The sequence below is a fragment of the Vidua chalybeata genome, chromosome 12 (genome assembly GCF_026979565.1).
Source record: "Vidua chalybeata isolate OUT-0048 chromosome 12, bVidCha1 merged haplotype, whole genome shotgun sequence".
Taxonomy (NCBI): domain Eukaryota; kingdom Metazoa; phylum Chordata; class Aves; order Passeriformes; family Viduidae; genus Vidua; species Vidua chalybeata.
In genome coordinates, this window is record NC_071541.1 from 19,664,223 (window position 1) to 19,680,906 (window position 16,684).

At 44.2% G+C, this 16,684-nt stretch overlaps 1 protein-coding gene across 5 annotated transcripts in view; it reads right to left on the reverse strand.

Moving 5' to 3' along the window:
• IQSEC1 (IQ motif and Sec7 domain ArfGEF 1) overlaps nucleotides 1-16,684 on the reverse strand; it is a 278,350-nt gene that overhangs the window by 216,460 nt on the left and 45,206 nt on the right. For 4 of the 5 annotated variants that reach the window (XM_053953517.1, XM_053953516.1, XM_053953514.1 and 1 more), the window contains exon 2: nucleotides 8,784-8,813. The exons of the other annotated variant lie outside the window; for it this stretch is intronic. In XM_053953517.1, coding sequence (XP_053809492.1) covers nucleotides 8,784-8,813 — 30 coding nt within the window. The remainder of the gene's footprint in view (nucleotides 1-8,783; nucleotides 8,814-16,684) is intronic. 5 annotated transcript variants of the gene reach the window in all.

The window sequence follows — 16,684 nt, forward strand, 5'->3', positions numbered from 1 at the left end:
TGAAGCTGAAACACATCTGGGAAATCTCTGCACTCAAACACTGCCATCCAGGAGGCTGAAGGTCAGAAGGCAATCCTGCTCCTCCTACATTAGGTCTCTAAGTGTCTGTCAACAACCTCTCCAAAATATAGACACAGTGAGGTGAAGAGTAACCCTTGAGCTTTTCCTCTGGCTTGTCCAGCCTTGCTCAGCACATGTTGACACTGCTTCTACTACAAAATAAATTCAAATAAAAAGGAATACGTATTACAGCTTCCACTCTTTTTGCCTACACAGTTCCACTAACAAACACAAACATATGTCTGCATCTGCTGTGGAGCTGAGACAGGAAATTAGAATATTCTTTTCGCTGTGATTAAGATACATGGAGTAATATGTATTTAAATGCCTTAAGAATTCTCAAAAACATCTTTAAATACTTAACTCATTACCTATATTTAACACTGACATAGAATAGGACTGCTTCTCACTAGGACTTAAGTCAACTATTTCTTATGAATCTGGACTTGAAAAAGTGACTTCCTTGACTTACAAATGAAGGTGAATCTCCAAAAGAGATTGGTTTAGACTGTGAGGGGAGCTCTATGAGCTCTATTTGTGTTGCCAGTTTGAAGTGCTCTTTGCCTGGTTCCTCTTCAGCACCCCAAAGCAATCCACGCACAATTCCGCTCCCCTGCAATGTGCACACCCCTCAGTGATGACACCTTTTTCCAGATACTCCTCTCTGCTTCTCCAAGGTCTGTCAGCCAGGCAGTGAAATGCTTCTGGTATCTAAATCCAGCAGTGCCAACTAACTCACAATTAAATTATCTGTGGCAGTGCAGCACATTTTAGAGCTATGGGATTACCAATTCCATTGCAGTGCACAGCCACAGCTCTTCAAAGACAAAGGCTTATTTACAACAGATGAAGTGCACAACCCAAGCAAGGCTCCAGCACCCTCCTGTCATTTCCTGGCTGCTCTTCAGTCCTCTGTGGCTGTGCCTCAAAGGCTGCTGTCCCCTTGGCAGGGGCACACGTTGGGCAGGAGGCGATTTACCAGCAGCTCCTTTCAAAGCAGCTCCTTTCAAAACTAACGGCAGCAGAGATAGATAATGACAAAAAATCAAGAGCTGTAACAGCCCAGGCAAGCCAGGCTTATCTCAGTACACTCTGAGCACATAATAAATGACAATGGGTGAGCTGCAACGCTCATCTTCATTGCAGAGTAGAAACTTCCCTCAATTTATGCATCAAAGCGGAAGGGTTATGAGAAGGCCAGCAGCTGAAATGAATTCTTGCTGGATTTCTGATATTTGCTTGAGCACAAAGGGATGTTTTTTACCCAAAAAAGAATAGTGGTAAGTCATCCTAATTCATGCACGATGGGTTTGCAGGATCCAGAAAGGAAGGATGTGATGGATTGGAGTTCAAGGTTCATTTTAACGAGCAATATGCTCCAATCTTTAAATTTCTAAACTTTTAAACATCAAATTTACTTTGTATAATAAACAGAAATAAGTGAAGAAACTGAAAGCCTGAGAATACCCAGAGATCATTTGCTAACTGTGCTCTTGGAACACTTCAAAACATGGCTCTTGAGTATGGATTCATCATTACTGCACCATATACAAGGCAGGTCAAATAAAATTTGACTAGGAGCAAGTCAGTTCCTGCTTATCTTCTACAGACTTGTTATATGGTAAATGTAGATAGTATTTGGTGCAGCTCTATTAATTTTAGCTCCAATCTCTATTTTTGTGTACAGATACTGCTTCTTGAATTAAAATTCAGAGGAAGAAATCTTATTCCCCTGCTACAGTTAATTATTATAAATAAATTACAGGGGTATCCCAAGTAATGTGTTTGATTTAATCAACAAAAAGTTAATGAGGCCAAATTGATGCAGGAGTTAGGCAAGACTAAGCTGACAGGGATTTAAAGATCTGTTCAGCTCCTGAGACTGCAGGATCAATATGGGATTTGAGCAGTGAGGGAGTGTCTCCATTATGGAGACAAGGGAAAGGCTTCACTTTCTGCTCCTCTCCTCCTGAGAAGACAGGTCAGGATGGGGCAAAGCAAGGAGGCACTAAAGGTGCAGCTTCCACTCAGGAGGTTTTACTAAAGAACTCACAGCTTACAGCCTTCATTGAGCTTTAATAACCAGGAATCTCCAGCAAAGCCTTTTGTTCATCTTTGAGAAGGGGCAAAATCTACAGCTCCACTTAAAAACCCAGCAATGACAACGTCAGCATTATTTGAAATCAATACAATATTTGGCTGCTACAGTCACAAATACAAATGAAGCTTTAGTCTTGACTCCAAGTATTTATAATGCATTTTGTGGTAATCTGAAATTTTCTTTTTGTTTTTATGTTTTTAATAACTGTTCTCAGCTTCCCCAACACACAGTTTGCTCACTTCATCTTCCATTTATTGACATTTGCACTTCCTGGAACAGTTCCAAAAGCATCATTAAAACAGCTCAGATAAGGAACTAGATACCTGAATCACAGTTAATTCCTAATCCAAGGACCATTCTTGAGCTACGTGGAGGCATAAAACTACGTAAAATACAGATTAGGAAAACAAAAAATAAACAAGGGCCTTGAAAGTTATCAGATTATTTTCGCAGATCTATTTTTTTACTGCATATTTTCCTGTTGGATGGAATTAATCTAACCATGACCACCTACATAAAGCAATGAGAACAGGAAGAAAAACTGGGGAAATTCTGCCTTTTAAGTTGTTGGTGTGCAGAACACTACAGCAAAATTGCTTTAGTTTCAAGTCCTATCTAGAAACGTCTCATACATGAATTCTTTTCAAAGAAATAAATTATGTGCAAGGAAGCAGAGACTTTTTTTCCACCAGTGCACAGAGGCAACTCCTCAACAGAAGTGCCTGTCTCCTACTCATGATCCCAGCAGTTTGCACATGGATTTCCAATAGCTGGTGCAGACTGTTTTCAATGTTCTGCAGAGAAAATTATGCTGGTTAATTCTGTTCCTGAACTCAGGGCTCTGTGAATAACACTGCATCTCCATTACAAATAAATACATAAATAGAATTGCTACTTTAAACCCGTAAGAGAGCTTCAGACTATACCCTGTCCCCCTCTGGAACTCTGCCACAGTGGGGATGGAGTTGGACTATGAGAGCCTTGTGGGTCCCTTCCAGCTCAGGATATTCTGTGATCCCAAGTGGTTCTGTTGGATTTGCTGTGTCCCAGTTCTGTTTTGCAGGACTGAGACCCCTCAAGGCAGCTGCAGGTGGCTGAAGGAAGGCAGAAATGCACATTTCTCCTGCCCACAGCACAAAGCAGGGAAAAAGCCCTCCAAGAACATTACAGAGCACACAGGAAGTACAAAACGCCCCACATTTCCCCTTTCTTTATACTCCCATTCCCACCCCAAGATTCACCTAGCTTTTTCTGTGAATTCTAATAGAAAAGAACAAAAGCAACCCAAAGAGAATGGCAAAATAATGAAGGGAACTCAAAATACTTTCTATATTCCAAAGAGCAATCCTCTGGCACTGCAAGCCCTCGGCTCCCCAAATTGAGCTGTGCACACATGTTGCTCATTAAACAGCCTTATCTCACAGATAACCAGAGCAGCCCCTCCAAGAGCTGGGGATAGAAATGAGCTGCACTGAATTAATGTGAAACCACTCACAAAGCTTTGTCCTTCTGAGATTGCAAATTCAACAACTGCCGGCCCGGCGAGAGAATTCTGTGGAGCACAATCAGCGCTCAGATCCATAAACTACAGCTGTCTGTTTCCACTGGAAATAACTGTGGGCAAAACGTTCGCCTGTGCTGCTTTACCCACCTGGATGGCATCCAACATTCAGCCAGACTTGATTCTACTTTTCAGTAGAAAAAGCAGAATTGCACCAATTCAGAAGTCAAACTATAAATACAATGCACGGCCTGATGCAAAAACTTCATCTGCTTGCAAACAGACACCTACCTGTGTTTACACAACTCCTGCCAAAGAAACCCAGCATCCCTTTTCCCTCTAATTCACCCATTCACAATGCTCTTGGACTTCCTTGAGGATTGAGTCTGAGGCTGTGGTATTGAGGAGGGAAAACAGATGGAGTTCGTGCGGGACATTTTTGTACAAAACATTGGTGGTGTTGTAGCTGTGATAGAATCATTTGCAGTGATGAAACATCATGATGGGCCTGAAGATTCTCAATAAGAAATCCAGAAAAATGAAAATCCAAATAAACACAGAATTATGGACACCTTTTGAACACCATCAAACCACAAACACATCCCTCCTGCTCACCAGCACGTGCAGCTTAAGCTCCACAGGTAAGACACTGGGACTGAAATAAAGAAATCTGGTGGCTCTATGTTTCATACGGTTTTTGGGAGGGCAAAAAAGATTTTTTTAACATCACAAATGTATCATCACTGTTAAAGATGACATAGAAGCAGTTCTGACAATTTGATGAATGCATTACTGTCCTTTCATTCTGAAATTCAGATTAAATCTTCATTTGAAAGCTACAGGAAGCTCCACAGCCATCTCAACTACCAGAAGCTGTTTCCATATGTTTTATTTCTGTTAGCAGCAATAAAACTAATTTAAACTAACATCAGGAGACTCATCAGATTCCACTCCACTGGAGAGGGTCAGCCTGACATTTATGTAAAAATCTATTGGAAGAAAATTTGGGAGGTTTTAAAATTACTAACAAGTGATGATTTTGCACCTTTTAAGGACCGGTGATAAAACTGTAGCAGAGTCATTACAGAATGATTAAGACCAGCCAGAAAAGGCCATTTTTACATATAGACACTGAGTAATTTGGATGGCACAGCAATACACTCCAACTTGAAAATTAGCTTTACAAGTCTCTCTGTGTTTAATTGTACTTTGCAGGTTCTCAGGGAGGAGGCTGAGTCACACAGTTCAAGCAGATTTTCCCGGAGTAAAACAAAACAAAGAGTTCCTTAAACTTTGCTTCCTGCTGGACTTCATCTGCTGCTGCCTCCCTGCAGTTTGTCAGGGTCCGTTTCACAGCCAATCCTCCCACTCCACCCAGCACAGAATGAGGCTGATGCTCCACAATTCTCTCCTGTTCTAAAGTAAATTAGACAATTACTTTTCCACTTCATCTGATGTGCACCTTTACAAGGAATCAGCCTTCCTGTGTAATCTTCAACAGACACAACTCCACACATTTCCTCCATCTACTACAAACTGTGAAAAATCACAATTTCCTTTTAGTTCAGCTAAATAACTTAGCTGATGTTTTCCCCATAATTAGTACTTCAGCTGCCCTTTTGTCTTTCTTCTTATTTTTAAATTCAACTTCAGCCTTTTCACTCTTTCTGGGCCTATTTCATAGCTCCTCCTAGGACACCACACCTTTTTGGCAACAGCCTTGGCACCTCTCAGCTCAGGAGCCATGAAAGCCTCTCCTTTTATGCAGTTTTGCTACAGCTGCCTTCATTTTGTACTTGCTTTCTCCTTTAAAAGCACACAACTAGGAAGGAGCAAGTGGAAAGAAACAAAAACCTAAAGGTGCTGTTTCTGGGCAGGTTTCAGAGGTTTGCTCACCAGAGCTGCTCCCTGAACCCCTCTGCACCTCAGACTGCTCAAATCCTCCCCTCTGGTGATTTTTAAACACACAAGGCCTGTGCAGAGGGAAAAGGGACATCTGCTGCTAAACCTTGAGACAATCCCTGCAAACTTTGACAGGTTATACTGCACAGCCATCTTCATCGTGGCTGTCACCTCATACCACTAAATATCAAAATGCCTTGTAAAACAAATTGCATTTTCTCCTGGAAACATGTGAACAAAGACAGCTAATTAAAGCATCTCGTCACACTGACAGCTCCACACTGTGTGTGCATTCCACCTCAGAATGCAAAGTGTTCAAAGAAATCTCCCCATTTTAACAGATTTAACAAATACCTCGGCTTGGAAATTAAGTGGCATCCCCCAAAGGGAAACCAGAGTGAGTTTATTACAGTACAACTGTATTATAAGCAGAAAGAATTTTAAGGGCTTGTACAACAGGATAATTCATGACTTTTTGTCACAATGAGAAAGCCAAATTAAAGAAATAAAGTCAAGCTGATTTTTGGTTGTTTTAACGTATTGTTTGGAATCATATTGCTTTGCTGTGTCAGCCTTGTCTCTGCACAGATTCTGTATTTTCTGCATTTCATAGCGCTATAAAACATCTTGTGGATGCAATTTCCTCGTTACAAGCAGCTATAAAGCTACTGAAAACAAATCCACCAGGGCAATATCCTTTGCAACTGAGCAACAGTGTAAAATTCCAGGGCATCACTTGTACTGGATATTCCATTCCAGGATGAAAAACACCAGCTATTCCAGACCAATCTCTGGGCCAGGAGCCTGATTGCACTCACTCAGCTGGGAGAGGCCAACATCTCTGGCTGCACCTCAGTTTATTTGGAGTGATCCTTTTACCTTCAGTGTCAATGGCTGAGACTCAATCAATCCTAACCAATACTTTCACTTACTGACCACAAACACAAGCCCTTCTAACTTCACTGCACCTGCTGTCTGTCCAGTTAACACCGAGACAGGACATTTTATCCCTGCCTTCCCACCTGCTCGTGGCCCCTTGCACCCCTTGATTTCATGGAACCATTGGGCTGGCCAGACAAATGGATTTTGGATTTGGATTTGCTGCTATTTTGCTGATGCCTCTGTGAGCAGGAACAATGATCTCTCCAGAGATGAAGCACTATTCCCAGACTGCCCTGATCATTTCATTTGAGATAATTACATTTCATCTTCATCTGCCAATAAAAAAGGAAAGCAGTAGGAAGCAAATTAACCACAACATAAAGATGCTGCCCAAACATCAAGAGAGCTTAGGGAGCTTTTGCCCAAGACAAGACCACAGCTGACCAGGATGTTGTGCAGGCAGAAACACAAAAGCACAGTGACACTTCACTTCAGAGAAAATGCAGTTTAAGAGGGAGGATAGAGAATTTACACTGATTGCCTGCTACTGCATCAGTCTGGTTAAAATCAGACTGTCAGAGAAGCCTGGAGCTGTCTTGGAGCAGCTCAAGCTCACACTGAATAACAGAATTCATTCCCTGAACAGCCTCAAACCAAGATGGTACCAGCACCCAGGGCTCAGCCTGGCTGCCCCCAGGTCTCCGTAGGAACAGAGGGTGCTGATTCCCACCACCACAGCCCAGCCAGGTGGAACGTGCCCCATGTGGCATTGCCAGGTCCCAAAGGGGCACAAGCCTGAGCAGAGCCTTCCTCCCAGGTGGGAATGGCTCTGGCAAACACCTTCCACCAGTGCTTTGCCCTGTCAGCCCAACAACCCCGACTGAAACACCCCAGTGCATGAAGGTGCCTGACAGGAGCCAGGGCTGGAGTTTGGTTTTCAGGCAGCACCAAACCAGAGCTTAAGCCAGAGGCTTTCAGCTGTCCCTGGGCACTGCCTAAACCCCCCAAACACACTCTGCAAGAGAGGAGCTCCACACACACACATCCATGGGAGCAGCCAAATCCCACAGGAGGCTCAGGGACACACAAGAGCGATCACTGAGGCTGAAACACAACCACACTGCTGGAAATCCACACACCAGGGGCATTCCAGTTTGCAACAGCTGGCCAGCATTAGTCCTTCCACAGCTTGCCAGCACACTGGCAACTCTGCTGGGAGCTAAAAACCCAAGGAAAGAATGTAGCGATGCCCACAGGCAGCCTTGGGGTTAGATCCAGCTCAGTTGCTGTGCATTAGGCAGATTCCTGCCTCACTCTGCACAGCCTCGAGCTTGGGTCCACACCACACTGATCCTGAATTCTGCTGGAAGTCAAAAGCACCTCAGAGGATCCTTAATCCTTTCCTACAGATTTGTGGTTTTCTGATATCTGACTGTTCTGCAGCTCACCTGTTCTTGGGGATAGTCTGCACATCTGTGGGTTAGAACTGAATTTTAATGCTGCAAGGCAGGGAAGGTCCTGCCTTGGCTTTGGGGTTTTACAATAAATAAACACAATGCCTTAAGATGTAATGTCCTGACAGTCTCCAGAACACACCACAGGGAACTGTGGTGAAGCCACAGTCAATATCATGAACCTTATTATCACTGATCAATAGTCACACTGCTGGAGAATCAAGGCATCTGCTTAATGGCAATGCTCTAATGAATATGGAACACTTTCAGATTCAAGGATGGAATTTTCACATCTCAGTCCTGTTGAGAGCACTTTTGTAAGCTCTACAAGCTTGACTCAGCCACGTGTGCAGAGAGGTAGGAACAAAAACCACCCCTGAGTGTAAAACACCAAGTGAGTGAGCTGGAAGTGAAGTATCAGACAATAACATTAAATTCTGCACATTATCTGAACCTTCCAAGAGTAGAATGAGCATTGTAATAATGAGTCAATGAAGTCTCTCCCTGTCAGCTGGAAAAGAGGAGACTGCCAAGAAAGCCAAACAAGTCCATGGATGTCCCCTCAGCACAGATGCTACCCCAAAATTGGCAGGCAGCTGGCACACAGGGCACAGGGCTGGCGAGCAGGAGCTTGGACTGGGGGCACCAAGAATTAACCATAAATCTTTTGTCATGATGCAAACTAATCCCTCACTCTCAAACCACACTGGAGATGGAATCATTCAGTAACTTCTCCAGGGGAGAAGAACCTTTACTCAAAACACCAATGGCATGCTAAGCACAACCAATAATGCCCACATTAAAAAAAAATATCTATTTCCATATAATGCTTTTAAATAAACTATTTTCTTAGAACAAAGACATCAAGATGATGTACACATACCTGAGGCTTCTTGAGCTGTCACCTTCAGACCTGTAAAGTAATACACAAATACTTAGGACACAGTTATTTCCAGCATTTATCATCGAAAAGCCACATACCTTCTCCCTCTATACTTCAGTGAGTGTCTCTAGGGCTTGTTGTACTTTTTCTGCTAATAAGACATTTAGAAAAGAAATCTACATCTACTTAGGCTTCAAGGAAATCTATTAGAAGTTAAAACCCAGCTAACAGCTGAAGTCAATAACTGCAATATTGAAACAGGTGACATCCTCCAAATCCTCAATAAAGATCTTCCTCAAACGTGCACAGAGATTTATTCTCCATCCTTACAAGCAGGAAGCAACACTCTGACACTATTCTAGAAGCAGATTATTTTATACATTTTAATTTTTTTCTTCATCTCTTCTTCACATTTTAGCTGAAAAGGTCACAGGCAAATAGGTCTGGAATCCAACACTCAGAACACTTTGCCAGACACTCAGAAAGGGCCAAGGTTGGCAATAAAGGTAATTTTAAATCCTTAAAACCTCACGCTTTTCTGAATTTCAGAAATGCCCAAAAAGGAGGGATAAGATGTAATAACTTACAGAGAGGCAGGTTAAAGGTGAGATACTTTCATCAATCAAACTTGGAACAAAGCCTCTCCTCTTTCCCCAGTATTTTTAAGCAAAGAAACTTAATTCAGGATTATTCCCACTGAAAAAGGATTTCATCTCCAAGAAGAAATGGGAACATAATATTTAAATTTCAGGACCAAACAAAAATCCAGAAGAAAACATAGAATCATTTGCCCAAATCCTTTCCTCCCTCACTCCCAAAGCTGCCTCCCCAAAGACAAGGGGAGTTCTTCAAGAACTAAAGAACAGGTAAAAACCAGTTGTTTAATAGACACAACAACTTCAAAGCAGCTTTCTCAACACAGAAGTCCCACGAAGCTGAGCTCAGCCCTGCACTCCCAGGAGTAATGAAACAATTAATGAATCCAGGCTTTGAGTGCCACCTTCCCACACTCAGCTCTCAGCAAATTCCATCTGGCAGAGCACACACCTTACGCTGGGAAAGATGTTCATGTAATTGCTTGTGCTTTCAAGTTCTCAAATACAGTAGACAACAATTAATGTCTTAATTTCCTGCCTTTCCTCTGGGCTGGAATAACAAACTCATCCAACAGGGAGAACGTCTCGCAGCGCTCAAAGCACGCCAGTGTCGCTGAGGGGCCGCAGGCACCCAGCCCGCCGTTCTGCAGCACATCTCCTCTCCCTAGAGCCCAAGGACTATTTCCTGTGAGGTGAGGGTGATCTCCAGCTGATCACCTCCCAGCCCAGCCCAGCAAACAGGCACGGGGGGCCCACCACCCCTTCTTTATTTTCAGGTTTCCCAGAAAAGCTGGGAAATTTCACAGCTGCTAAATGTGCACGTTCAAGGGTAAGATTTACTCGTGTAAATTCCGAAGAGTTGTTCAGAGCTGGTCAATTTTGCACAGGGAATGAGTAATTGATGAGCAGGGTTGAATGAACACAGAGCTGAAAGAACCCACTGCTTGTAGTTTGAGGCAAAGCATTCGATTTTCTTTAAGCATTCTTTGAAAGGCAGGGTTGGGGATTGATAGTTAATGTTTTTGCTCACACAGAAAGCATGTGCTGGGCTCTGGGTTAGTTTTTTTTTTCCTTTTAACCCACACAAAAGCAATGATACTGGCACTGCTGAGACAAGGAGAAAGGTGAAAAGGCTTCTGGCAGTACCTTGCATTATTTATTTCAAGGTAGACCTTAAAGGAAAAAAAAAAGCCCACAATATATAGAATATCTTCTGTGCTGTAGTACTTGGAACAGAACAGATTCCATTTAGATATCTGAGTTGTATCACTGATGAGATAAATGTCACGCAACGTTCTCCAAGATTTCTCCCCTCAGCCCTGGATGGTTTCCAAGATTTCATTTTGAGTTGAACTAAATATTGCAATATTACACTCCTATTGAAGTACAAGTTTGTCTTCTTTCTGACCCCAGGAATTTCATTCTCAGTAGGAAATACAGTGAAACACATCCTTTTTGAGATTGTTATAGCCAAGAGAAGCAGAAATTATTTTCCTACCAGTAGTAATTACTGTAATTTCATTCCAAGCAGAGGCCAGGAGGAACAGGTACCATCATAACAAACCTTGAACCAAAAACCAAATGTAAGGAAAAACAAAAAACCCCAGCACTTGAGGTTTACAGAGGGCTGCAAACCAAAGTGAGTATTAAAATCCTGAATGATTTTTGAGTTTAACTAAGTACTGCCATCACTGTCTGTCAGTCCATATCCAAAACATGGATATTTCAGAAACCAGCTCCACTCACGCTGCCAAAAGGATTTATCTTTGTCACCACTATCCTCCTATAAAAACCCCATGCAGGAGAACAGCAAGCCAACTATCTTGGCTTCCAGTTGCTGGCTTGGTTGGCAATTTTCCAATAAACCATCCTTGGTGGGAAGTGTCAGCTCCTAAAACTGGAAGCCATTTACAGGAATTCAATTTCAAAGAAAACACTGAGAAAAGCACAAGATGGAAAAGCCCTTCAGATTGGGAATGCGAGAGGTTCCAGGTCTCCTGTTCACTGAGGTGACAGCAGGACCTCAAAAACCCAACAGCAGCAGCAGAGCTCCTTCAGTGGCTTTTCCTCATCCCAAAGATTTCTGCTCACGCCAGCAGGAAATGTTCAATTCTCATTATTCCCCCCAAGAGCCATAATAAACAAGCTGAAAGTCCTGTGGCATCTCATTTGTTGTTTACACCTAAAGCTGCACTTAGAAGGGGAACAGCACAAGGTAAAGCTGCTTCCAAAGGCAGCCCCAGGACCAGCTTTCCTCTTGCTCATTAAAGTAATCATTCCCCAAATTAAACACTGCTCAGAACCATCAAGGTGTGTGATATGGACTGAGATACACAACTACCCCTGCAGCAATTCCTAGCTGAGCAGATACTTTATTTGGGCAGTGAGTTATGGCAATGTCCTGTAAAAGTATACAGCAAGTATAGTTTTAACAAGTTTTGAAACTCTGTTTGTCTAGGATTTATGTCTGGGGGTGCACAGTGTGGTACAAAACCAGCCAAAATTAGAAGTGAAATCTTTCTGTAAGAACCCACAAGTGGACAGGGCTTTAAATAGTTCACAGAGCCACACCTGACACTCAGATCTCACCTCCTTGGAGCTGTCACTTCCATCAGAATAAAAAGAACTGGGGAAAAGCCAAGGTTTCTAACAGCATGTCAAACATCCACTGAATAATCAGACTCCATCTGAAATGCATCTTCTCACAAGGCACAAGACCTGATGTTACTGTAGGAGACTCAGAGTACGCAGGAACCATGTATTACAGAGCATTCGAATTCCATTTTTTACAAAAGGAAAAGATTGAACTGAACCTTCACACAGCAATACAAGGATCAATGCATTTGATTAAGCCTTGCTTTGAGCACAGAACGTGCCTCAAAACCAAAACTGCACCCGGCACAGGTTGTTCTTCTGTAGTGTATGAAATCTTCCAGCATCTGTAATGCAGAGGAACAGATTACCTTCAAGGGAGAGAGCTCCAGAGAGAATTCACTGATGGCTACAGAAATGAGACTCCTTGTGTGAGGAGCAGGGAACACTGCGAGGCTCCTGCAGGTGAATGTTCGGAACAGCATTTCAAACCCAGGCAGATGTTGCCAGGAAACCTCCAACCCCATCTAAAGGCTATTGGAGCTTTCCAGGATTTTTATTTGAGCCTGCTGGGTGTGAATGATGTTCCGTGCCCCTGTGGGTCCCAGCAATGTGCAAAGCTCTGCCAAGGAAAGCAACACTCTCCTCCCAGGAGTCTGGGAAGAGCAGCCTCAGGAACGGCACAGAGTCAAGCTGGAATAAAACCTCCCAGTTCAGACACAGTCCTGCCCTTACACCCCTGCTTAAAGGGTCTGGATCAGCACCAGAGCACTGCCAGCATTGTATAAAGTGGAAAGTGAGTTGGAAGGGACTTTAAAGCCCATTTCCCCTGGGCAGGGACACCTCCCACCAGACCAGGCTGCTCCAAGGCTGTCCCACACAGCCCACATCCCACAGACACAGCCAGTGGAGATTCTCCTTCCCAAGAACTGGTGTGGCCAGCAAGGCTCTGTGTATTAGGTGGAGTCAAGAGATTCTACCGGGCTGAAGACTTGAAAAAAGTGGTAAAAAAAACCTAGTAAGAACTGCCCAGTCAGTAGCATTTTAACAAGGTGAGTTTTAGGATGAGAAAAACTATGAATTTCACCACTAATTAAGTCCCGTCGGCAAGATTCATTAACGCAATTAAACAAACTCACCACAGCCTCCCACAAAATTCCAACTAAGCTATAATGGTACCAACCTCACACTAAGGTCCTAGGACTTTTGGTAACTTCAAGACACAAAAATCCTGTATCTCTGATCACATTCCATGTTTTTAAACACTGGCTGGATGTCATGATGAATGTATCAAAAGCCTTCTGGTTCATTTGTCTCAATGTTTCACACACTTCAGCTCACTGGGCACCAGTCCACTGCTCCCACCCTCAAAAAAAACCCCATAAATACATTCTGAGTGCAGAGAGCAGTTTAGATGTGATTTCCCACCACCAAGCTGAAAAAGAAGTTTCCATCAAGCCCCAAACAGTGAAAGATTTAAAAGTCACATCAGCAATACATACAAGCTAAATTTGGGCTGCTACTTGGACCATGATCTTGTGGCAGCTCGAGCATGAAAGGACAGCACCTCCCACATGAAATGGCATCATGCAAACGAGTTAATGTGAGCTAAACCTGTGAATCACCCGCTGCAAAATCCAAGGGCACTTATGTAAGAAGCATTTTCAGGCACCATTTTGAACAAAAGGCAGACGGGATGTGCCCAGCTCCTGTTGTGTGCTGCGGATAACCACCAGGCACTGCTGGAAGTGCTTCCCCCAAAACCAGACAATTCCCAGGTATGGCCCCAGGAGCACCCACACAGGGCAAGGAGCTCTGCTGGGCTGTGGAGGAGGGTGTGGTGTGAGCTCTGTGTTACAGCACAACACAAGACTGACGGCTTAAAAAGAATCTGTTTGCTAAATTGACTGGATTTTAGACCTACAACCACCAATTAACCATGTTCAATGCGACAGCACAGTATTTCACGCAGAACATCATTAATCATTCTTTTTGTCCTTATTTTCTCCAAGTCCCATTAAAGAAAGTGACTTTTTAGCAATCTTAAGTGACAGTTAATATTGCAGATGCCCCTCTGTGCAGATTGTGTGCACTCCTCTTTGTGCAGAGCACCTCCAGGCTCAGCAGAATCCCCCCATGCCTGCTCTGGGAATGCACTGCTTGTGTGGCAGTGATCACAAAAGCTCTTCAGTCCTTACAAAGCTGTGTACACACAGACCACGGTGAGAAAATAGCCTTTTTTTTTTTTTTTAATCCTTTAAAGTGAATTCTAACTGTGAGCCTGGACAGGAACATTGAAAAGAGCCACTTCCAGAGATCCCATTTTTGTCGTGTCAAGCCCCAGCAGACACGTCTCAGCCCACGAGAGGCAGCAGACAGTTATCTCCCACAGATAACTCACTGTATTCTCCACCCCAGCCCAGCCATCTGAACACAGTCCTGAGCTCCAGGGAGCCCTGCCTGAGCGGGGAGGTTGGCCTGGATGACCTCCAGTGGTCCCTTCCAACTTGAACCATCCTGTGATCCTATGATAAATACCATGGAAACGCAGCTCCTGGCATACGGTCTCCATAATAAGCTTGTTATATCTATTCCTGGACTGCTTACAGCCACTAGTGTCCAAGAAATGTCCCTTCCAAACTCTCAGAGGTCTCTGAGGAGGGATTTGCAGAGGCCCAGCCTGATGTCCCTGCCCAGCCACCGCTCTGTGCCATATGCTCCGAGCTGGCTCGTGGAACGCGGTGCTCCCCACCTCACCTTCAGCCAGCGCGGGCTTTAGTAACCTGGGCCCTCTCGATGCCTGGAAATAGTTTGGAGGAACAGCCAGGCTGCAAAGCAGGCAGCCTGTGCTTCCCACCAGGGTTGTTGGGACCATCTGTGTGCTCAGCAGGAGCGGAGCAGCCTCCCCCAGCAGGGACCACGGGCAACCCGGCAGGTGCTGCCTCCCGGAGCTGCCCCCTGGCCCAGGGCCAGCCCACACAAACTGCTGACCATGGGAAACCCAGCACTCTGTGCCTAACCAGAGGAATGCTGCTCGTCCTGTGACCAGGGAAGGGATGGGGGCAGCCCTGGGGCAGCCCAAAGCTGCTGTGCTCTAAACACAGACAAGCTGAGATATATTTTGGTCCTGCCCAGAGTGCTTGGTGTTGCCTCTGGAAGGTGGAGCAGAGCCAGCAGCTGCTCTGCCCCGTGCCCCCGAGGGGCCTGGCACACGTCACAACACTGTCACCGATTCTGGCCACTTCTGCCCTGCTCTGTCCTCAACACAGTCCCTCCACACGTGCACCGAGATGCACAGAAAATGGGATTGTGATCAGTGGGATTCCATGGGATGGAAACCCAGCCAAGCAGAACACACAGGAGGAAGCTTCGCTCCCCGCTCCCCCTCGTGCAGCAGATGGGGAGTTTGGGGCGTGGAGGGTCTGGAGGAGTGAAGGGCTCCAGGATAACCCATCCCTGCAGCCTCTCATCAGCTCCTGTCTCACGAGATGAAGCCATTAGGCTGCACAGAGCAGCCAGCTGATGATCTAAGAGCCCTGCCAAAGGGCCATATGGAAGGGAAGAAAATATTTCGCTTCGACAAGCGAGGGGTGATCTTAAAGTCAGCACCAGAATGAAGACTTGAATCTCAAGTGGTAAAATATGAAAAAAATATCCTTGGTTTATGAGCTCTCAAAACCATTTTACCTCTTTTTCTTGCTCCCTCTCCCCTTCAGTTGTTTATAATTTGCAACAGCTTTTAAGAAAAAAAAATTCAGAAAACTGAAAGGCTGCCTCCATTCTGTTTGAAAAACACCTCATTCTTACTACATCATTTTACAAGTGAGTCAATTCCTTATTTTCCCCTGCAGCTGAAACTTTCCAATCCAGTTATTTCTGCACCTTTGACCTGCAGCCTTGTCTGTCCCTACCCCAGCTCAGGGCAGAGCAACTTCACAACCAAAATTCCTTTTAATGTGCCTTTCCAGCTCAGTTCATTAACTGAGGTGTGGAGTGGCTTTTTAACAGCTGAGGGAGAGAACTGCAGTTTAACCCCAGAAGTACTGAAGAGCTGCACAGGAAATTTTTCATATCTAACTGCACATGAGAAATCTCTCCCCAGCATTCCTGTCACCATCCATTTCCTGCAGACGGACAGGCAGTATTAAGCAGCATTAGCCTGTGGCAATCACCTGTACTGAATGTGGAGCATTGAATACAAAAGGCATTATTTCAGCTTAAATTAAGGGTGAGCAGAAGTGGAAAGCCACAGGACAGGATTATTGCAGACCTCTTTCCATTTCCAGGTAAGGCCTTAGGAAGAAAGAAAAATCTCTCTAAAACTGGGGTTTAAACAAGCAGCTCATCCTTTTACCTTACATTCAGAAAAAGTGAGGCTTTTCAACAATCATGGCTCCAATTATGGTCCCTTTCAGAGATCCTTCCTGCCTCCAACAGCAGCTAAATGGTTCTCAGACTGTGAAGATACTCACAGCAGAACATTTTATCATCAATTCAGCCACTCAACATGCAATCATCAGCCATAAACATTTAGAAAATTATCGAATCAAGTTTCATCTTTCACTTGTATTGAGTATTTCTATGTTCCTTAATAAAATCCTCTGCCTGCCTGAAGAGGATTGTGGTCAAAATGTACTTTGGATACACGGAGGATCAGAGAGTTAAAGGCCAAGAGCCTTCAACAAGAATGAGACATTTTCTGCACATGAAATT